This window comes from Amblyomma mixtum, chromosome 3 (genome assembly GCF_055824585.1).
Source record: "Amblyomma mixtum isolate Tamu chromosome 3, ASM5582458v1, whole genome shotgun sequence".
Taxonomy (NCBI): Eukaryota; Metazoa; Arthropoda; class Arachnida; order Ixodida; family Ixodidae; genus Amblyomma; species Amblyomma mixtum.
This window is the reverse complement of record NC_143014.1, coordinates 74687745-74710413: the sequence shown is the minus strand read 5'-3', so window position 1 is coordinate 74710413 and position 22669 is coordinate 74687745. Positions and strand designations below refer to the sequence as shown.

The window sequence follows — 22669 nt, the reverse complement described above, 5'->3', positions numbered from 1 at the left end:
GGTAGCGGCGACGTGTTCCCGCAACTCTGTCGCGGCTGCACGCCGTGTTTCGCTCGGCGGTGCCGTCAGGTCTGCAGCATCCACGCCGTCGGCGGCAGTGGTGCAAGCGGAGATCCGCTGTTGCGCGGGCGCCCACCTGTGCAACAACGGCCCGCGCACGGGCCCTGCCTGCAACGGGAGCGTCGCGTTCGGGTGCGAAGGGCTCGCGGAACGAGACACCGCGACGGGCGCATACTGCAATCCGATACGTGGAAAGTGACGAGCCGCCGAAACGAATCCGGCAGGGAGTCCGCGCCGCAAGGACACCTTCGCAACGACGGGGAAAAGCGCCACGGGCACCCGTTGGGCGTGAAGAAGACGCCGTACAGTGCCTCGTACAAAGTCCCGAGGTGAACACAACGGTAGCTGCGAAACCGCCCGGAACGTGGCGTCTCCGGAATACTTGCAACAGGCGCAATAAACGCGTCATCCAAGGCTTCCGCGACAGCTGCCGTGATCATGGGAAACTGGCTGGAAACTTTTGAAATGCACTGCCGTACAGCAGCCACGCATAGTGTCCACTGTCGCGTCACTGGTGTCACGTTCCGTGCATATCGAACAATACCCAAGCGAGACGACGGAAGAAGAGCAATGACCAACGCCCCCTCTTGTCCATAGACGAGCAGTGCTTGCCGCTACAGGCGGCTATCGACACCGAACGAAGTAATCGGACTGCAAAGCTCGCTCGCGCCCCAGGCTTTCAGCTCGCACAAAGCTATGAACGCAACGATAGGTGCCTCTCGAACGGCCACTAGACGTCGTGTGCTCCCCATATATAAAAAAAAACTGCACTGAATGCAAGCCTATTCCCAGTGGCCACTGGATACTGTGTCATCCTCAGTCTCCTCACTGGAAAAATGGTTGGTTTGGTTTATGGGGGTTTAACGTCCCAAAGCGACTCAGCTATGATGGACGCCGTAGTGGAGGGCTCCGGATAGTTTCCACCACGTAGGGCTCTTTAACCTGCACCGACAACGCACAGTACACGGGCCTCTAGAATTTCGCCTCCATCGAAATTCTACCGCCATGGCCGGGATCGAACCCGAGTCTTTCGGGTCAGCAGTCGAGTATTTCGGGTCAGCAGCCGAGTATTTCGGGTCAGCAGCCGAGTATTTCGGGTCAGCAGCCGAGCACAATAACCACTGAGCCACCGCGGCGGCCTCACTAGAAACATGCGAAAAAAAAGAGCAAGCAAAAAAATCCTGTTTTGTGAGCGTGACGTTCTAAAATATCTTCGAAATGATCCGAGGTTCGACGCCCCCACCACACGGCTCTTGTGCTGGGTGAAACACACCCTAAGAAAATGGCGAAGAAAAGTAATACACGACCTTTAATTATGCAGGTGTCCCCCCGCGGGCTTCGAAGACGGCCTACGTGGTCGGCAGTGTGAGCTGGCCTTCCGACCTTGATACGTTGTCGCGGAAATCGGCGTTTTATTCCCAAGGAAACTACCTTTCGCTTCGCTGAATCCGCCTTTCAGCGGCGGCCAATATAACGACCATAAAGCTCGGGCTTTCCGGTCGAAAGGAGCAGCTTGCTCGCCCAGCATTTGATTCGAGTTTTCCCGCTACAGCCTGGTCGCACTGAAACTTTCGTTGCGCTGTATTTTTTTTCTTTTTCGATTCACGACACAGACCTTGAAAGCAAATAGTACTTTAACGGTTATAAGGCTGACATGCCTAGAATTACCCGACCATTAAGTTTGATGTGACGAATTCAAACTGATACAGAAATTATGTAGATGATCTGTGGAGCTACCATAGATTATAAAGAAACCGTCACTACATTATACATAACATTGTCAGTTCCGCAGTAGCCAATATACTTTCGCGTACTGCAGTCATACAATAAAATCAACCGGCGCCCAGAATTAGTTATCAATAAAACAAAATGACGCAGAAGCCTAGAAAGTTGATAGTAAGAGCAGCATAGCATGCAATTTTGTTATAGAGGAATAAAATAAACATGACCTATTTCGATAGCGGACAATTACGGTGAAACTTGCTTCAACCACAAGCTTTTCAAAACGACAGACAGGAGCAAGTATCGAGAGCATTTTCAATATATATATATATATATATATATATATATATATATATATATATATATATATATATATATATATATATATATATATATAGTTAGGCGCGGTGGCTCAGCGGTTATGATGCTCGGCTGCTGGCCCGAAAGACGCGGGTTCGATCCCGACCGCGGCGGCCGAATTTCGATGGAAGCGGAATTCTTGAGCCCGTGTACAGTGCGATGTTAGTGCACGTTGAAGAACCCCAGGTGGTCGAAATTTCCGGAGCCATTCACTATGGCGTTCCTCATAGTCTGAGTGACTTTGGGACGTTAAACCCTTATAAACCATATATATATATATATATATATATATATATATATATATATATATATATATATATATATATATATATATATATATATATATATTCACATTTAGCGCTACGCGGAATATTCCCACCGCGTTCCAAGTGCATTTCCGCGCAGAGCCGACTGCAAACAGCGTTCGACACGTGCTTCCGTTTGCACCAGAGACAAGCGGCACAAAGACTCGGGAGCGCAACAGTTTAACAACTCCCGCATTGCCCCGGCGGTCACGCCGCGGTGCCGAATACGGGGCTTCAGACCAAACCACCGCGCCACGTCCTACACACCGAGCAAGATGCGCTAACGGCAGAAGTAATGCAACAAAGCTGTTGCGCTAATGGAGAGGGAGAAAGGCGCCTCCCGGAACCACCCCGAATAGCGGACTCTGAGCAGGGGCCAAAGTGCGCAAGGCCAATGCGCGGGGCATCTGCGAAAGCCCACCGCAAAATGATCAATGCAAGCTCGTCACGAGCGGAGGCGGCGCGACGTCGATGAATGCGAAACAGAACGTTCATATTGAATGCGTCAGCATCTCTACCGCGAGCGTGTGTGACCAGTGACAGAGCCCCCACGGCGGAACGGCCTGAGAAGCCCCACACAAAATTGGGGATCAGGTTCCTTTGGCAGAAGCGCTCGCAAAGCAAGGTTTCGACGATGCCGCGCTTGTAAGCGTGCGTGTACGGACGGGGCCGACACGGACATGGAGGCCAACGGGGGCAATCCGTTCCTACTACGAAATTATCGTGCCGAATAGGCCACTAAGCGTCCAGCCCGCACTGCGATGCCGCTTTCCTTAAAAGTTGTACCGAATGAGTACGAGAGCCCCCGTTGCAAAACGGGCCACATGAGCTTGGCTTCTGCTATATGTGGCACTCGCTAGGCGTCCAGAAGTCGCTCGGGCCTGCAGCTGTCGGTACAATCGGCGAGCAGCCGCTCGGCAAGTGTGTGTCAGTCTGAGGACGCAAACAATGGGCGCGATGAACGCAAGCGCCCTGCAGCTTTACCCGAGCACGGCGACTACCTTGTTTCGTCTAAGCGGGGCACTCTGTTCTGATACTTGTTCCACAGGGAGGAGGCTCGTCACAATGGCTTAAAAATAACGCTATTCGAACAAACCCAATGAGCAACCAGCACCTAACCAAACTTTCAGCTTGATTCCTCCATCACTGACTGTGCGGTCATCCCGTGCGCCGGGGCTTGGACAAAAAAAGAACAAAAAAGCCCCGAGGAACGACGATGCCCACCGTGAGATCATCCAGGAGGGCTAAGAACTACGCCTCCTTCCGGACGACCGTCCGCCGCAGCCCGTCATCGGCAGTTCGCTTCCCGACTCCGTCCCAAGAGCTGATCGCCGCGCTAGCTTGATTACAGGTTAGAGCCGGCTGCACCGGCTAGCCGCGCGATAAAATAAAAAAAGGAAGTAAAATAACGACGCGATAAGAACCCTCCCGGCGAGTCGACGCACCGAATCTCACAAGCGGCGCGAGAAGACAAAGGAGGCCAGAGGCCTGCAGCCTCGGTGCGCGAACGAGGCGACGAGCACGCCTCTCTCGACGTCGCCGAAATGCAGTCCGGCGGAAAATAAGATCGCGTGTGTCCGGCCCCCGATACTCGACCTACGCGCATCTCCCGAGTCCCGGAAGACGGCCGATGCAAAGTTGACACTCGACAATCAGCCGATCTTCGCGGAATCACAGCACTGCCGACAATGCGGCAGCTAAACAGCAGCACGTTCTCACGTTACAAAACCAGTCGACCAAACATCGTTCGCTACGCCTAGAAGCTCGCGCTGAAGTGCTAGAGTTCTTTTTCTAACGCATTTTTGAACTTGATTGCGCTGAAGCCCACATGCACTAAATTGTTTAGCGCTCATACGGTCTCATTCGCAGCTTGTCATATAAAGCCTTCAAAATAAAACAAGACTAAATCTAATTAACAAGACTGACAGACGACCTACACCCAAACAAAACAAATCTACAAAGTAATTGTGCGTAAGGGTATGTAATTGGTCCGTGTATTTTAAACCATCAGTTTTGCAATCATCACAACAGATGCAAGTAATTCAAATCCGAATTACGAGTACGCAACACGAGTTAGTTCCGCACAGACATACCACACTGAGCAACTTCAGCTGACACACTCATGTGGTCATGAAGACTCATCACCACCAAAACATAAATATAGAAAGAGAATTACAACAAAAAACCTTGTCAAATCGTTCAAGCATAAAGAGTGCTCTTTCATCAGTCATCTTGCTACCTTACTCTTACGTGAAGGTACTCTGCATCATTCCAATACACTTGTGAGATCTAGGAAGTGCGCTCGGCAAATGACGCACCGATAACGCTACCCGCCTTATAGCTGGCTCTCGACATAGATACGAACGTTTCCGCCAGCGAGAGCTGATAAAAACGGTGCTTAACAAATGACGCGTTATAAACATCAACTTTCGGGGTTTTTTTTTTTTTTTCATTTCAAACCGACAGACTAGGACGTAGGTGGTCACTTTAGCTGTTTAGCAGAGCACCGACTGGCCAGAAGTGTCACCCCCGTGCAGGCAACGTATGTCAGAAAACAAAGCAGGCGAAGGCTGATAGGGGGCGGGGCACCGCAGGAAATGTGGAAGCCGATAAACGACCGCTGATAAATTATATACTCATTCAGCACAGCGCAAACACCGACCCAGAGTGACCTGCGCGCATTGGATGCAATCATACAAGGTCCTGTAATAGCGATCTCGGTCGCTCTAACGTGCGTAAGCTACATGGCTTTAAAAAAAAAGAGAGAGAGAGTTGAAAGTGCAACTAGTGAAGGTCTTAGCGCTACATTTACTAGAATGCCCTTGAAAGTGAGGCTTCTGCACATCTACTGCACGTTGATTTTTAAGTGCTCCACACACATGGTTTGAAACGCCACGCGGTCGTACTTCCGCAGCGGCGCGCACTTACCAAGTATGCAACGCGGCTTGTTTGATGGGACAGCGGCACAAAGCATCGCAGAACTACCATGAGGGCCATTATAATACGTCTACAAGAGGGCGCACTGCAAATACAGATCTGCTGAATCGTAATATCGATCATTTGCCAGCATCAAGATCGAAGCTCCATGGAAATACTCGGCAGGTGCACTACCGCAGTCATCAATCGCGAAGCAGGTTTGCTGGTATCGGCATGGGCTGCGCTTCACGACAGCTATTCGGCATGCCAAACCCACAATATTACATGTCGAGATCACTGCATCCTCCGATGGCGCCACCTGAGCTGAAACGGGGACGCATACACACATACCGAAAACACCTTATTTGCAGGTGGCATCACGACAACCGCAAAAAAAAAAAAAAAAAAAAAACTTAAATAGGCATGCTCTCGTTATCTGCCCAAAATCCTCCATGCCGATGAGCATATGCAATGGGCTACAAAAGGTATCACGGAAGCCTGAGAGAACATGCAGCAGGTGAGTGAGAACATGCCTTCCTGAGCATCACAAGCATCAGGACAACATGTGCATTCAACTGCTGCAAATAAAATAAAACAAGACTAAATCACGGACTGCTAGAAAGTGCACTAATAATGCTACTAGCTTGCGTATAGTAATGCTGCTATCCTTTTTCCAGTGTTCAAAGTCTGTCAATAAACTACACTAGTAGAACGAAATAGTCCCCGCTACACCTTCAGTTTCGTTATAACGAGATTTCAGTGCATCATAGCCATCGTGACCATACCTCTTACAGAAACATCTGCCGTCTCGACACGTGAATAGGAACGCCCAAGTGTCTCTTGAATAACGTATGACAATTTCAACCTGCACGCGGAACAACCTGTAGATCGCAGCGATCTGATGTTACGGGTTTCGGTCACAAACATCCTACCAACGAATCGAAACGGGCAAAGGGGCCACACAATTGTGGATCAACATATGACTCTTACGGCTAAGAATTAATGCCTGCCAACAATATGAACACAACAGCTAAGCACCAGGTACATTTTCAAGCAAACGCGCGAACCAAACTGCTTGTATAAAAATGGACGAGTATACATTTCTTTTTTCTGTCGTCTCAAAGGCAGTAGCCCGCAATTACAAAAACCGAATAGATCCCGAATTCCGCCAAGCAACATTAATTTCGGCTATTACTAACCGTTTGAGGCATCTAATAGTAAGTGTACAAAGTTCCCGTATAAGTTTGTTCAAAACTGCGCTGCCCAGCGATGCAAAGGGCCGGACGTCAGTGACACGACACAGTGAAAACCGCGTAGCACATTCGGTGCTGTCGTTGATAAACTATATTACATGACAGCCACTTATAATACATCACCTTCACAGCAATATCGGGCGGCTAGCGTGTGCAAGCTGTAAAAACACGATGAAGCTTACGGGTGGTGTCATCCGGGGTATAACCAGTTAGGGGGGTTAATAGTCGTTTACACATGCTGCCAAAGTACCCTGCATGTAAGCCGTGCAGGCTAGATGTACCGTTACGACAGAACGCTGGCAACGGAATCAATACTATGTATGCACTGAACCATGGTCACCGATCGCATCCAGCGCACCGAATCAATGAATGACACCGCATATCCAACTTTTTTCCAGTTATGGCACAGCCGCAACAAAACTCGCGCCACCTCTGACACCTCCACAGCTATAGAGAAGTTCAGAAGGTACTCACGAAGTTTCCATGCTCGCTTTGTTGCCTTGGCCATCGTCGTTAGTCCCGGAAACGAAAAGGTAATCCTACACAAAAATTTGGCCTCTTACACATGAATAGTTGACCACGCATGATACGCTAGGTTGTCTTGGAACGTCACGCCATTTAGCTTTTAGGGTGTAAACCACGTTAGAGACATTGCGATGAAGGCTTCGAAGAGTGCACTGGACTTCGGAATATTATGCGATGCCGAATAAACCTCCGCCAGCACGCGTCGTTAGACCCACACCAGTTGTGGAACGCCACATACAGACCAAGAGCGCTTGGCTTCGCTTTGACTGCAGACAGCTGCTCCCTCTGTACGACAATTTTAAAATCCGGCAACGTGATTGGTCTAAACAAAAAAGGCTCGGAAGGCTAGCGATGTAGCGCGCGGCCGAAAAACCGTTGGTAATGAAAGCGAACTGCAAAAAATGCCAACCACCGCTAGAGGGCAGGCTACACGCCAAAGATGAATCCTAACTGTTGTGGAAATAAGATAAAGACGAAGTACTAATAAAGTACTAAAAATTTTACATTTGTTTATTATTTGCTGTTAAAGCAAATTGAGTTAAAACAAATTTTTAGAACCTTAATATCTAAACGCACACTTTGCTATGGCAGCGCCATTTTGATGTGGTGGAATTCATCGCTTTCGTCCACATAGTGCAGGTGATAAGTATATGTGATCTGCTGACATAATACGCGCGCAGGGCAGGGTGTTAAATTCGGCTGTTCACTTGAAAACTTTCGCAAGTAACCGTTGTTATAACGCGCAAATCGTGCACGTAGGACTGCTGTTAGGTCGATAAAAATGATTAAGTGGCGCACCTTGGGCTGGAAGCTTTATCACAGGCTACCGAACCGCGTATGCAGACGGAGTCTTCATTATGAGCAGGGCCAGACTACAAAGGAGTATTCGAGGGAATACTTCTATTTTATAGACCACCAAGGAATGGTACGCTGTATTCATCTCACGTAAAACAGTCTGATTGCGATGTTCTGACAGTTTGTCTTCTGACGTGCAGCTTTTTCTAGACGATTCCGGAATGAAGAATTTCACGTCATGCTTCAAAGGTATTGTGATTAATTAAATGCAGTGGACATACTCTCGCGCAGCATATTCAAGCCTTCACATTGAGTGCAGTGCTCTCTCTTAGCTGCGATGTTCAAATTCGACAATGCGTACTAGACCCTTACGCTAATGTTTATGCTGATTGTGGTCGTTAAGCATATATCTCTCTCAAGGTGTTTCACATATGCAGCCTCCCCTCCCTTTTTTTTTTTTTTTACGTTTCAGGTGGTGCGTTTTCAGGATTTGTTTTCAAGCAGATTCGGAGGGTGCTTTTCTGAGAATTTTGCAACTCACAAAATTGAGGGTTTTTTCGGCTCCAAGCCTCAAAAACCTTCCGATGCCCAAATTTGCAGTGCCGCTACAAAGTTTTACTAAACAGCTACCGCCGAAAGGGCTGCGTGGCAATTTTGAAAAGTTTTGAAATGCAAATAAGAGTTCCCATTGTTACATCCACAACTGCACGTGCTTCTTTCTTTTCAAAACATGGAACATCGATAGCGACCTTTCGCATTTGCGGTGGATACAAGAAAATCTCGCAGATTCTCTCCGAACGTGAAAGGGCAAATTAGGCGCCAGAAATGCATGTGCCGCAGTGATATTGGTTCATCGATTTTCTCACATTGTAGCTTGATATTGAATGATGCAAGATTATTCCGGGAAAAACAGTGGCCCTCTAGTCTCGATGTTCAGCGCAATTTTGCCTCTACATTGAATGTGTGGCTTGCAGCTGGCAGCACAACTTGCCACTTCACTTGCAGTATTTGGTCTACAGTGTGGCCCTACTTCTGTGACACAGCTCGTCACCTTTGGCTTCTGATCGGTAAAACCTGCAAATGTGTAGATCACTGCTAGAAAGAGGTCCAGTAACAGAATATTCCTAGAAATACAGATGGTAGGACTTTATGGTAGAATAGCAGCAGTCAGTGCGTGTAAAGGAGACTAACCCCGAGCCAGGGCTGGATACTTCGTCACATTACAGTTCTGTCCTTGTTCTTTTGCCCTTTGTCGCACAGCTTGAAACTGGACGTCACACATCAAGACGTTTATGCACCCAAAAAGTAGAAGGCGAACTACTGCTATTCGCACGCTAGACTCCCTACAGTATTGCAGTTTTTCATATAAATCTGAATATTTTACCAACAAGTGTTTTTTCGAGGTTATTTGGATTTATCCAAAAATGCACAGCCCTGCCAGTGTCACATTCATGTGAATGTTCCACAGCCAGTGCAACGATGTGTTAAAACTAATAACCTATAAACATCACTTGTCCAAGGTGTTGCATTGCAGTGGAGCTCAACTCGCAGGGTACTCAAGTGAAATAAGTGCTATAATGCTTTTCCAGCTTTGAAGTTGTGTGCATCTGGAAAAAAGTGACAATTTGAAATGCTGCACAGCACTGCAGTTTTAACTCACCATGACAGTGCTCATGGATATGTTCTCTGTTTCGGCAGTTACAAAGTTTTCATTGCTTGGTGTTTTTCATGAAATTGTGCAGCATTGAATAAACATCATGTTGCACTAAATCTATGTAAATCTATTTCTTGCAGAAAAAAAATTCCTGGAGTTCTTCTTTCGCCGGCTGCGGCGCAACGAGACTGGGAAATATGAAGACGAGTTTCCATTTGCCTCTCCGTGTGGTCGGGAGATGAATTTTGTACGCTGTGATGACCTGCCCTTTGTCTTCACACACATAGTGCAGTTGCCCGAGGAAGAAGTTAAGCAGCAGAACTCCAAGGGCTTCCTCTTGCACAACCATGCAGGCAACCTACTGAAAGTGGAGTTCACTCCCGAGCACTTATGCATGCCTGCTGGCACGGGCAGAGTCTATCACCCTGCACCAGAGAGGGTGGGCGGAGTTGGACTGGTTCGTTCACTGTTGGCTATTGAGCTTAGCAAACATTTCACTTTTCCTGATGACAGCGACAAGTGTCCACCTACTCACTTTGACTGGGAGGGTACTCGCTACAAGCTGACAAACAGTCTGTTACCTGTTATCAGTGAAGTCTCATGCTGGAGTGGTACAAACGAGTTATAAAGATAATACATCTGCACATTCAAGTCATATGTTAATGTTGACTGGGGAGTACTGCTTGTCAGAATGTTTAGAAAACTTGCACTGGTGTCCACATGTGCATATTTACATAATTGTTACGAGCAATAAAAGCCAATTGTTCAGAAAAGTCTTGTTTTGGCATGTAGCCATGCTTACTCCAGGTTGTATTGAACTTAAAAACAAGTGCAAAATGCCAGAAATGATACCCTGACATGATCTTCAGTATTTAAAGCAGCAACAATAGGGTGCATCTACCTTCTGTACAGAAGTTGTCAAATCTATCAATGGCAGTGCACATAATGTGCAAACTGACACATAGGGAAGCGTGAGTACCAGCCAAGTTTCCACACCACCAAACTAAATGCAGACACAATCGCTGTTTCAAATAAGTATCCATTCCATCCAAAGAAAAAGCAGCGCAACAAACAGACTGTAAAAAGCTAACTAGCCCAGACAGCTATCGTAACCCCATTCCAGCCATGTACTTTATATGAAGAGCACGTTCTGGAAGGTGTATGATCAAGTATTAAATGCATAAAACCTGACTCTGAACCAAATGTCATTGGTTACATAGCTCATGTGTCATTTGGTAATCTTTCTGTCACATGCACAGCCTACACATAGTGAAACAGCAGTAACAAAGGCATTTAAAGCTCCTGCATAAACAAATCTGCAACTAAAATAAGGCTCAAAACTGGCAACATGCATGCGAACACAGGATAAGCAAATAACACATGTGTGGCAGTTATAGTGAGAATTAGTGCACCGCTTCCTGCTGGCCAGAGAAGACTAGCCTTTAGTTTCCATGCAATAAATTCAGAATTTACTCTTGACAAGCCAGATACTTGCTGACAAACCTAAGTAATCATTGCCACTTGGCACACACATTGAAGATGGGAACGTCGAGGAAAGTTCATACGGAAGAAAACCTGTATATACGTACACAAAGTACCACCTGTCATAGAAGTTCCCAGGTCAGCATACGAATGGCCAAAGTGGGTGGGGAGGTGGGGGGGGCATAAGGCTGTGTAGTGATCACTACCACTGGCTAATCTTGCAGCTGGACTTTGTCAGCATGAGCACAAGCACTTCCTTGGAACACTTTACCAGGTAATGGGACAGTCTAGACATGCTAGAGCGGTTCAGTGGCAAAGTAAAAATGTAAATTGCGCGGTGCGACATCCTGAAGTTACACATGGGCTATGAGGAACACCGTAATGGAGGGCGCCGAATTAATTTCAATCACCTGGGGTTCTTTAACGTGCACTCACATTGCACAGCACTAGGGCATTTTTCTATTTCACCTTCATCCAAATACGGCTGCCGCAGCCGAGGTTGAACCCACGACCTCCGAGATCAACAGCTAACGGAAAAACCACCGAGCCACAGCGGTGGGCATTCTGCCGCTGAGCACATAGTCACGGGATACAATCCTGGTCACAGCAGCCGCACTTTGATGGGAGCAAAATGCAAAAAAGCCCATGTGCTGCATGATGTCAGCACGTGTGAATGAAACCCACGTGGTCACAATCCAGAGTTTTCCACTACGGCATCACTCGCAGCCTCAAAGCTAGGCGACAGCTAACAATGCTCTACCTTTCACTCTTAAGTGAATGCAGCCAATGATGTCCAGTTGTACCTGCATGCTGTATACCCATGGTGCATCAAATGGCTAATTGGCCATAACTGGAGAAAAAGCCAAGCAGAATCAAAAGCATTGTTACCGCTGTTCCCTGCTTTCATGTCCTGAAATGATGTGCTCCTGTTTATAACCTAAAGCAATACGGGAAAACTGAGTTAGTACAATTTTCTGGAAAACTAAGTTAATATAATTTCCTTCATGGTCTGCTGCTAAGCACAACAGAAAAAATTTGTGTTACAACTCAAGGGAGAGGGCTCTATTGGTCTACATGAATGTAGGCTTAGTTTATCAATATGGCAATCATTCAAATGATGGTAAGATAACTTTTTTTGTTGTCCTAGAACACAAGAAATTTGAGGTTTCCAGTTTCAGATATTCAAATTTATGCCAAAAATGGCTCCAAGCACTGCACAGCGAAGTGACATCGTGACATCTTGTTTCAGCCTGATTGCTCAGCTAAATACTTTGTTTCCATTATCTTTCACCAAGTAATGAGAAGTGCTGAATATTTTGTTTCTATTACTTTTCTTTGAGAACTGCAAACAGCAAATATATCAAAGTGCTGAAAACCTGGAATAGGTATGGCATAGCTTGACTTCAGTGGCAGAACAGTAAATTCTAATGATGCAAAAAAAAAAGAAATGGTACCAAAATGCCAAGACCCTCAAACAGAACAAAGAGAGGACTTGTGGAATGAAGCGACTAGATGTCACACTGCTAAACAGCATGTATCCTGTCCCTCAAGTGACCATCCTTCCCAATGTATCAATTGAAGGAGCACTGAGGACAACTCCATTAAATTACTACGCTCAGTAAAAAATTCTCTGGGTCTTTCCGGTATGTTGGAACTTGTCCGGCAGCAAAAGACATTTTAATGTTTAGAAAAGTTGATTTTAATACCGTCCCACCAGCCGATTCAAACTTACGATGTCTTTACCGAAAAGGACTGGCTGTCACCATTTTGAAGTGAACAGCACTGTAGCATGGCCTCTGGGATCTGTACCCAAAGATTGGTGTCAACGCATGCATTTTCCTCGCGATATTGGCTGGTGATTGTGACATCTGTTGTTGTTCCTTTCTAGCTTATGAAAAACTCCCGTGTTCGATGAGAGTGGTCTCTTCATTGTTAGAATGCAGTGCCCTATCGATACAAGCCAACTTATCAGGGTCCCTTTAAAACAAGTGATTGTCCAGGAGGTACCAAGAAGCCACTGAAGGCCACAAATCTGGCTTCCCAAGATGAACATGCAAAAGCCAGCAGGAAATGCATTTATGTGCAAAACATGGTGCATTTTTCTGATCTTCAACAGTTGTAGGCAGGCTAACATAGGTTGGTTTTCAACACGATCATCAAAAGCACTGTTTTATCTATATACATTGTAAAACGCATGCACAAGTGTGCAGTTCTTTCAATGAAGGAATTTGCAGCTAGAAAAAAATTCCATGTGGCAACACAACAAACATTAGTAATCGGTCTTTTGAAAGCATGAACCAACTAGCCCAGCAAACTCTTCTGCTGCTTCTGCTTTTGAAAGAGTAGTGACCCTTGGTACTTAGCACTACACTCAGCTGCACATGAAAAGACTAACACAGCGTGCAGGAAATTTATACACCCAGGCACAGTGACCAGGATATGTGCCCTGGCTCTGCTCAGTCTGTCTTGTAAAAGATGGGAATGCTCAAAGGTGCCTAACAAGGTAGGCGCCAAACACTGAAATGCTTGCCATGCTTCGAATAGACGTCACACTACATGCTACAGTTCAAGGATGAAACTGTTGATGTGGCACTGATGCATTCTCAAAAGTAATAGCACAGCCAAGAGTGCATCTACTGGGCTTCAGGCATGACCTAAACTTTCATACCACATCATAAATTCTTGCATCTCTAGTACTAGTACATGTACCAAGGCTACTGCAAAATACAGCTGAAATATGAACAATGAAAGCAGGTCAGAAATACAGCAGGAACAATGCATCGCAGTTTAAATGCAAAAGATGCTTCATACAAACTTTTAAGCACGTGTATTCACCTCTGCTTGCTAAATTGCACTTTCTAGTAGCAAAGAGCTGATAACAAGATTGCCCCAAAAGTCATTATGATCACTTTGTCAACATTATCGAATTTATCAAGTAATGCAGTGCACTCTAAAAGTCAACATAACAAGTAGTCATATATTCACACAATTAACACCAGAACCATTTGCGGGCACTGCACAGTGACGATTTAATACAAGTCAGGAAGGGACAAAAAGACTAGCAACATGGTTAGGTGTGGATAGTGCGCCAAACGATGTTGCTTGTCCTTTTTGTCCCTTCCCAACCTGTATTTGGACATTACTATGCAACGCCCACTTATGCTCCATTGATCAACCAACTAGCCCAAACACAAGCTGTACTAACATTCGGAAAAGTATGCTCCAAGCACCAAGCAAAACATATTGTGAAACAATAACAAGGAATTAAGATGCATCATGTCTGCACATCACAGCAACCCCTGGAGTGTGGGACATCATCAAAAATTAGCGTTGTATGAGCTTTCTACAGCATAAAAAAAACGGCTACAAACTATCCACAAACTATCCAAACACAGATAGGCTTACTAAAACTAACACAAAACAGCTCCAAAATTCTAGCATTGAGTAAACGATGTTTAACCTTAACATACAATACCACAAAATACCATGACGGTAGGGGTATGTGAATAGTACTTTTTCAAAAGTGATTGAATACAAATAGTGTAGCTGGAAACCGAATCAAATACAAAAAAAAATATTTTTACAGATGTTTGCACAGGGAACGAATATTCATACAAAATGATTAATCGTGCAAAACAGTGAAGTGCTAGATGCTGCACTGCCTTACGGCACAATAAATTACTTAGGTAAAATTAAAGTTCAAACTACAGTGACCGCCACTAGGGGCTACGCAACACAAAGTAACTATATTAACTTTATGACAATCTTTTTCTTTCTTTAACCAACACCCTGCATTTGTTTCAATTGTGCCACTGTGGTCATTTTTTTCTTTTTTTTTTTCACTTTTTTAGGTAAACCAGACTTCTTTTTTCCCATGCCACCTATCCCCGCCTTCATGCTTGAAAAACAACATTTTTAGGTTGATGTTTGCCACTTTGTCATCCTCTCCACTGCAGACTTTTCCTCCCCTCACCAGTCCTTCCTCCTCGGAGTAAAGGACCTATTTAGACCCTAACAGCGATTATTACATTTGCCCAGACAAAGACAAGCCCTCTTGTCGAAACACTGGCTACCGGACTGACGCTTCCTTCTCAACACTTGTTCATTTTGTTTTGTATTGTCAGGAATTCCACCTTCCTGCCTTCTCTCTGCCTGTATGACCATGTTATACATAAGAAAATTACCTTTTGCTATATTGATGAGGACAGCAAATAAACTAGTGTCACATCTCAGTATGTGAGAGGGACGTGAGCTCCATATCAGCCACGACCTCAGTTTAAACATCAAGGCAGGGTTTGCCATGCCTGGCTTAGCCCTGCCATGTCATACAAATTTGGAGGCCCTGTATGAGTGTCACGAATGCCACCACACGAATGGACTACATCGTGGCACTGAACCTTCCATTCTGTGCCGACAAATTGCAACAGCATGCTGCGTGGCATCGGAGTGGGCCCTGTTATTGAAACATTCGTTGAAGAAAACTACGACGTGTCTCATTCAAACTTCACGCCAATTATTTAAAAAGTATTTGAGAACTTGAGAACATATTCAATTCCTTTCAAATAATTTTGAAGTGCACTATTTTATTAAATAAATTCAGTAAATCAAATAGGAGAACATTGAATTCGCTATCAAAAAATTTTGAATACTATTCGCACACCCCAACGCAATAGGCAACTGGAGAACAACAGCATGTCGCACACAGTGCAAAACAAAACTTGTCTTGCATGAAGTGCTTCGCAAAGATATGACAGTGGCAGTAAAAAAACAGAACTGTGTCATCTTGTCACCTGCTGCCTGAAAAGCTAGCCAAGGAAGGAATATATAGAGACTGATACATGATAAGTTGTTTTTCATATCTACACACTGCAGCAGCCTCATCTCATTGAAATAATCATACAGCCCCAAACAACAACAAAAAATTTTTACATGGCTTCGTCCCCGAGTGATGTGTTACATATACGGTGAAAAAGTATGAACACTAGAGATACAGTAATAATGGTAAAAAAATTTCACCACAAGGTAACAATTTACAGCACCAACACATTGCTGCCAACATGCCGCTCATGTGCTGCATACAAAACAGCATAGCCCCATACCAACTACAAAAGGACGCCTTTTGTAAAATCGGTTCTCACTGAATCTGTGCATGACAGGGACGAGAATGAGCGAAGCCTCTACGTATGCATCTCAGTTGTATTTACACACACACAAGTGCATCAGAAGGAAAAGCAATGGCTACCATCTAGAGGTATACCACTTGGGCCAGAGACTGCCAGCAATGACAGTTTATGCAGTCCAACGAGACTCTTTCTTTGAGGTCCTGAAGCATCATTAAGGACTTGAGCACAGCATTCCAATTGCAATGCGGAAAAAATGAAGAAATTAATCTGTTATGACATGGGTGTCCTCATAAAAGAATAACCTAGACTTGTTTTGTGTTTTTGAGTTGTATTACGGGCTAAGCACAAGTAGGAATCACTATGAAATCATGAAGAATGCAAATATCGGCACCTATAAGTTGGTGGTAGAAGAAGGACAAGTGCCGGTTGTGCTTTGTAAGCAACAAACTCGACAGCATCGGAACATGAACCTGATGAGAAGACTTGAGCACAGCATCATCACAAATGGCAGGGTGTTGAAATGTCGGCACTGGTGAGTACAATCCTTCATCAGCAACAGTACTTTGGCATAAGGACAGAGCAGCTCAATTGTTAAAAATAGTAGTGGGCACACGTACAAAGTCACAATCATGAAAATTATCTTGTAAACAAGGCAGGACAAGTTCATTAGGTGGTACTACTAAAATCAAGAGGAGCCAAAAAAAAATACAGAAAATGATAAAATGTCACAATATGCAGGCATCACTTTCGACAAGGGTGTTGGCAATGGCTGCTGTGTTTCCATCACCTTCATGTCACAAGCCTCTCAAGATGCACACTGAGAACCAGTCACCTAACTTTGCTTTTCACCCCGCCAAGACATCTCAAGTCAACCTCAACATCAGTTTTATTATTTCTTCTCCATTCCTCTGGTTTTTTTCTATGGGACTGTTCCCCAGGACTGTACAATAAGACAGCACACAAGAACAAGCAAGGTCAAAGGCAGAACTACATCTTCATTGCTGCAATCAGTGATTCCGATTTGCTAGCATAGTTTGCAAATCTTATTTGTACACATGCAGAGGTCATATGCTGTTCTCTGTAAGTTCAGTCTTAAACTAGCATCTTAATTTTAACACCAACACGTATCAGTGTGCTTTTTCGGAGACTATGCTTTTTCTGTACAGTGCCATTACAAATGCACCAACAAAGTCGCATTCCAATTATGAACAATGAAGAAATTTTACTGCACATACAATCTCCTGAGCACAAAAGCTTGCAAGTGTACAAAAGTTCCAAGAGACCAGCTATAGGCAGAACAACTGCACTGGACATAAGAATGCTTGTAATTGGGTTTTATGAAGAAACTGCTTTGTTAAACAAGTCAAGTGGCAACAATGTGGAAGCTTAGAACTACCACTGATATCAACGTGTATAATTTATGCTCAAACAGACCAACAAGAAAACTCAATATGTAGAACAATTAAATTACATTCATGCTCAAAAGCTAAATGTTTTTCAGAACATTTTTTGCAGCACCCTTGAGCAGTGTCTGCATGTGACTGAGGTTCACATGCATACACTTGGAAAAGAAATGGCAACAAATCTTAAATTCACATTACAAGCAAGCCTGAAGGCATATGAAGCTGTTCTGCCGCCTCAATTGTGCGTCTTTACGACAACCTCCACTATGCTCTGCCTATGCAAGTACTTAGTAAATTCAATTCAAAAATTCAAATTCAAAAACAAAGCTTCACAAATACTATAACGCACACAATACTCACAAGGCAGCTCTCAAGAATTAAAGAAAAGCACCTTTCAGCACAGGCCTAACATTAACAAGAAATGGGCGGTTTGGCAAAAACAGCATGGTAAGTCACTCAAGAGCACATCAAGATGCAGTCTTGGAGAACACCTGCATGCAGCCATGCTTGACCCAACTTAAGCCCACATTGCTGGGCGATTCCTCCAGTGCTTCATCAGCAGCTTCAACCTGCGTCAATAGCATGAAGCAAATGCTCTATAAGGCACACCATTCCATCTGAGGCTAAAGTGATTTTATATGCAGCGAACAACATTTTCTAGCAAACGTTATCAACACTGGGACTAACACTTTCTTAGTCCAGTCATGCACTTATGCAGTCAGTGTCATTTTATACGAAGCCCTGTTATATCTCCCCAGGCACAGCAGGAGCCTAGAACTGCAGACATCATTGTTGTACTTGTGATTATGTACAGAGGTCTCTCACCTAACAGCCTTAAATGTGCTGGGCCAAATGCTTGAACACTTAGCCACTGATATAATCAGGTAAAGCACATCAAAATCTAAGGAAAGCACAACACTACAAACGAATTATTTGAGTCACAGCCCTTCCTTTTCCTGTCATGTACGCAGATCAGATAAAAAAAATATTGAAAGTTCAAAAGCTGTTGGAAGTCATGGTCAGCTAAATTTTCTTTTGAAGTCCCTAAGTTTCTGCTCCAGATGTTGCTTATTAAAGCAAAAGATATGACTTCCGCTTGTTCCAGACAACTTTCATAAATTCAACTGAGGTAACACCTCAAAATCAGTCATACGAACAAAAGGAAGTGATTAAAAATAGGGGTTCGCCAAAGTTGAAAGCATGAAAGTCTTCTGTGCAGATTGCATTAACTAAGCAGTGCTCAAATTAACGGCACTATTTTGAACTCGCCATTTACTGCAAGTTTATAAACGAAGATACATAGGTTCATTTAAACCTAAATTTAATTTCTTACTCCCATTTTCAGCACCCTTTCATATAATCATCAGCTGTGTTGATGGTCAGCAGGTCCACTTTTCAATACACAAGTGTAGACAATTTATCACCACTTCAGTCAATTATTCAGGGCATCATATCTGCTCTGGCCAGTATTTTCCCATCATAGATGCCTTGATTTTTCAAAACAACCAGAAACCAACAGAAGAAGCATCAGAACAGAAATGGGCTCCAGGAAATCTGACTGCCAGTGCCTCAATAAATGAGACTGCCTTGTTCACATAGTTAGGGGGGTATCACTCAAGCTCTGGTTTTATAATGTTTATCGGGTCCTCTCATCTCCACAGGTGTCTGGGAAGATGAAATTTGCATGGTAGCCACTTTTGTCAGTTTTTGCAAAGCTCATCACCATACATGTACTCAGAAGGCACAACAAAGAAATTAACTGGCACAGAAGTATTTCATACCTTAGAAACCCGCAGAAAAATCACTCATTCAATTTGTCTTCACAGTAGAGTATCACATAAAATTAAAATACAAATCCCAGCCACCAGAACGAGAGGAACTTGTCACACTCAGAACCATTCTTTTGTCCCAATTTCTGCAAAAATGAATAGCTTCAGTAAAGTATTTTCCCATAAACTGTAGAGGACTTGAAACTTTTACCATCTCATATGTTTTTGTCAAGCAATTTTGTTGCAGAACTGCAACGGTTTGGTTTGGTTTATGGGCTTTAGCATCCCAAAGTGACTCAGGCTAAAGGGCTCCGGATAATTTCGACCACCTGGGGTTCTTTAACGTGCACTGACATCGCACAGTGCATGGGCCTCTATCATTTTGCCTCCATCAAAATGCAACTGCCGCGGCTGGGATCGAACCTGCGTCTTTCAGGTCAGCAGCCAAGAGCCATAACCACTGAGCCACCGTAGCAACTACAGAACTGTAACATTTACTCCTGTGCAGCCTTTGTTTGAGGCCTGGGCATTTTGTTTATTTCAAAACAGCATTGTGTTGTTTGCCGCCAATTAATTTTGCTGTCAAATAAAAATAATATTTCTGCTGATGAATCTTTGAAAATTGATCTACTTATGTTGTTTGTCTCATTCTGTTAGTCCGCTTGCCCCTTTTAAAGTTGTAAGCAACTGCTACTTGGGCCAAATCACTGGACAGCAGTATTTTCAAATTGATAAATAAAAATATAGAAAAGCTGACATTATGAGAAATAAAGCATACTGGGCAAAGCAAGATAAAAAAGAACAATGGAGGAAGAACCCTCATTTCTGTTCTAACAACCACACCTTGTCAAGAATGTGCCGTTGAGCCACACGCTCCTGCACAGTGGCATCCCACGGTAGAAAGTGCAAGGCATGGCTGTCATCCATGGCGGGGCTTTCATAAAGCCGCTGCTCGCATTTCGCTAGGCTTTCAGCAACTTTAAGCTTGAACTGCTCCGTGTTCTGCTCGTACCTGCATAATGACATCAGTGCGAACACAACGAATCTTTAAACAGCAAGCACGGCACTCGCGAACACACAGTGTTGAAACTCAATATAATTTTTTTAATGAAGAGCAAAGCATGAGTAAAGGAAAGCAAAGCATTCCCTTGCTTGGTGCTGCACCCTGCTGTTAAACGATAAGATGTTCAGCATGGCTGTAGGCATGAAATGGCACACGCACGAATTCAACAGCTTGCAAAAATGAGCAAGATGGTTATTTATCAGTCATTTATATGCCTTGTTAATAGTTTTACAAAACACACCATGGTGACGCCTGCTCTAGCAGCTAGCCCAGTACAGCTGACTTTCATTAATTCAATACGATTCTTCTGTTATCCTTGCTTCAAACATATTAAAAATACTAACAAGAGCCCAAGCTTTTCTGTGAAAAAAAAAAGGTTATTTCAAAATCATAATGCTAAACACCAAGAGATTAAAACAAGAAAGAATGGCCAACAAGTTAATTACAAGTGCTACTGACATGATAAAAAAATACTTAGAAAGCAATTCTTTATTTAATTTATAGGGCCAACAATAACTGACACTGCCTGCTTGAACTTGGCCTGCTCCAAGATGCGAAATGCAGCACCCATAAATAAACAAAGAAACGGCGACACTAGAGGCGCAGAGTGTCAGGACAGCTCAGAAGAATGTCTTGCTCAGTGCAGAAAAAATTTCATATCTGCTCTACCTCACGAAAACTGAGCAGCATCATGAAAGCTGAGCCTAATGTCATCCGTTCAGGAGCCAAGCTCACAAAACTGCTCAAATGCAAGAATTAGCGACAGGTCTGCCTGTCATATCGCAGCACCGGCCCCAGCCAGTAATGCGCCACTCTTGTATAAAAATAGTTTTGTACAAATTACTTGGCATCCACTCAGCTGATGCTAGGCACAGCTTGCACAGTGCCACACAGACATGGTGATGACAATGTCTACAGTCCAATGCAATCGAAGAACGAAGCAGCAAATGCCCCTTAAAAGGAGGGCCTCCAACCAATGGCGTAGACCAATTCTCATTACGTTCTGGTTAATCCCCTTGCACCTGATGGCGTGACATAACAGGGGGTGGCAGATGAAAGGGGATTAACAATAGCTTAATGGGATTAAGAAGGGATGAGGGGATCGAAGGCAACTTTTCTGTTTTTTGACTTAGAGTGATGAAATTTTGCAGACTGGCTTAAAACGGCATCAAACAATCAGATATAAAGTTTCACAATGACAGCTTTAGTAGTTTCCCTTTTATCATTGTTTATATATTTTCCCCATGTTGCTTGCTTGTGGAAAGCCTAGCATGACAAAAAAACAAGCTACAGGTCTGTAAATGCTTTTAATATTTACTAAGAAGTGTGGTGTAAATCAAGACTCTCAATTTTTTTTTTAATTTCTCTGCTCTTTTTTATAAAGGACACAATATGCACCTTCTTTTATGTTTAGAATGTATCATGCTCTAATTATCATGTAATGAAAACATGCAAGCCTAAATGATAAATCTGAGACTGTCTTGCCGCAGACCACATTTCAGTGATCACAACAAAACAAACGGGGTAAAAATCCATGCACACATTGCAATGCTATGCTTTCCACGAACAAGGTATTAAGCTCAAAACAAGCCTGAAAGTTCTAAGCTAGCATGCACTGTCTATGTGTAGATGCCGACAAATATATTTATTTGAAGCGCTTAAAGTTTATTTTTGGGTGAAATATTTCAGTACAACATAGAAACAGTGTTGGAGATGCCAAAAAGTGTACTTTTCAAAAATCAACTTTTTTCATGGTTTTTGTGATCTGATCCCCACATCCCCCCTTAACTGCAGTTTCATGAAAATCTGTGTACACCATTGGCTGCAGGGTACCTCCTTTGAGGAGCTGCTGCTTCATTCTTGAGTTGTATCCGACTATAGCAAAAATGTGACCGGTTAATGCTGAAGTTGTAGCTACCTTTTAACTTTCAGAATGGTTCTTTGCACATGACAACAACGTTCACCAAGCTTGAGAGTTAATTTAGAGTGTACAAGCAAAGACCACAATCACAACATATTTCAAGCAAATAAATGCTGAATTTCCTAGAAATTACGAATGCATCCTCTAATAAAAAGGTTCAATAACTTTCAATTACTTTTCACACCCTGACCATATTGAATTAATGAAAGTAAACTGCACATGCTTGTCAGATTTCAGCATTGCCCACTTGGATAGCACCAAACTAGCAACTTGGCTACAGGCTAGATCTATGTTGCCTACCATCATGGCTACACTCAA

The 22669-nt window shown here is 43.9% G+C and overlaps 3 protein-coding genes across 8 annotated transcripts in view; 1 reads left to right on the top strand and 2 right to left on the bottom strand.

Annotated features, from left to right (window-relative positions):
• Window positions 1-7500, bottom strand: part of kat80 (katanin p80) — a 159646-nt gene extending 152146 nt beyond the window's left edge. Inside the window, exon 1 of the mRNA XM_089579687.1 lies at window positions 7091-7500. Within this exon, the coding sequence (XP_089435813.1) occupies window positions 7091-7124 (34 nt within the window). The 5' untranslated portion in view covers window positions 7125-7500. The remainder of the gene's footprint in view (window positions 1-7090) is intronic.
• Window positions 7501-7772: 272 nt separating this feature from the next.
• On the top strand, window positions 7773-10363 carry LOC149350614 (UPF0598 protein CG30010). 2 transcript variants are annotated; one of them, XM_089579680.1, is made up of 4 exons: window positions 7773-8066; window positions 8137-8185; window positions 8911-9003; window positions 9731-10363. In XM_089579680.1, exons 1-4 carry the CDS (start codon window positions 7923-7925, stop codon window positions 10216-10218), a joined length of 774 nt encoding a protein of 257 aa, XP_089435806.1. In that variant the 5' UTR covers window positions 7773-7922; the 3' UTR covers window positions 10219-10363. The 2 variants fall into 2 exon arrangements, with proteins under 2 accessions (XP_089435806.1, XP_089435807.1); XM_089579681.1 differs by lacking the exon at window positions 8911-9003.
• Window positions 10364-13132: 2769 nt separating this feature from the next.
• The window catches only part of peo (ubiquitin E2 variant domain-containing protein pendolino), a 32035-nt gene continuing 22498 nt past the window's right edge, over window positions 13133-22669 (bottom strand). For all 5 annotated transcript variants that reach the window (XM_089579676.1, XM_089579678.1, XM_089579675.1 and 2 more), the window contains 2 exons: window positions 20211-20379; window positions 13133-18167 (listed from right to left, as the gene is read on the bottom strand). In XM_089579676.1, the coding sequence (XP_089435802.1) occupies window positions 18066-18167; window positions 20211-20379 (271 nt within the window). In that variant the 3' untranslated portion in view covers window positions 13133-18065. The remainder of the gene's footprint in view (window positions 18168-20210; window positions 20380-22669) is intronic.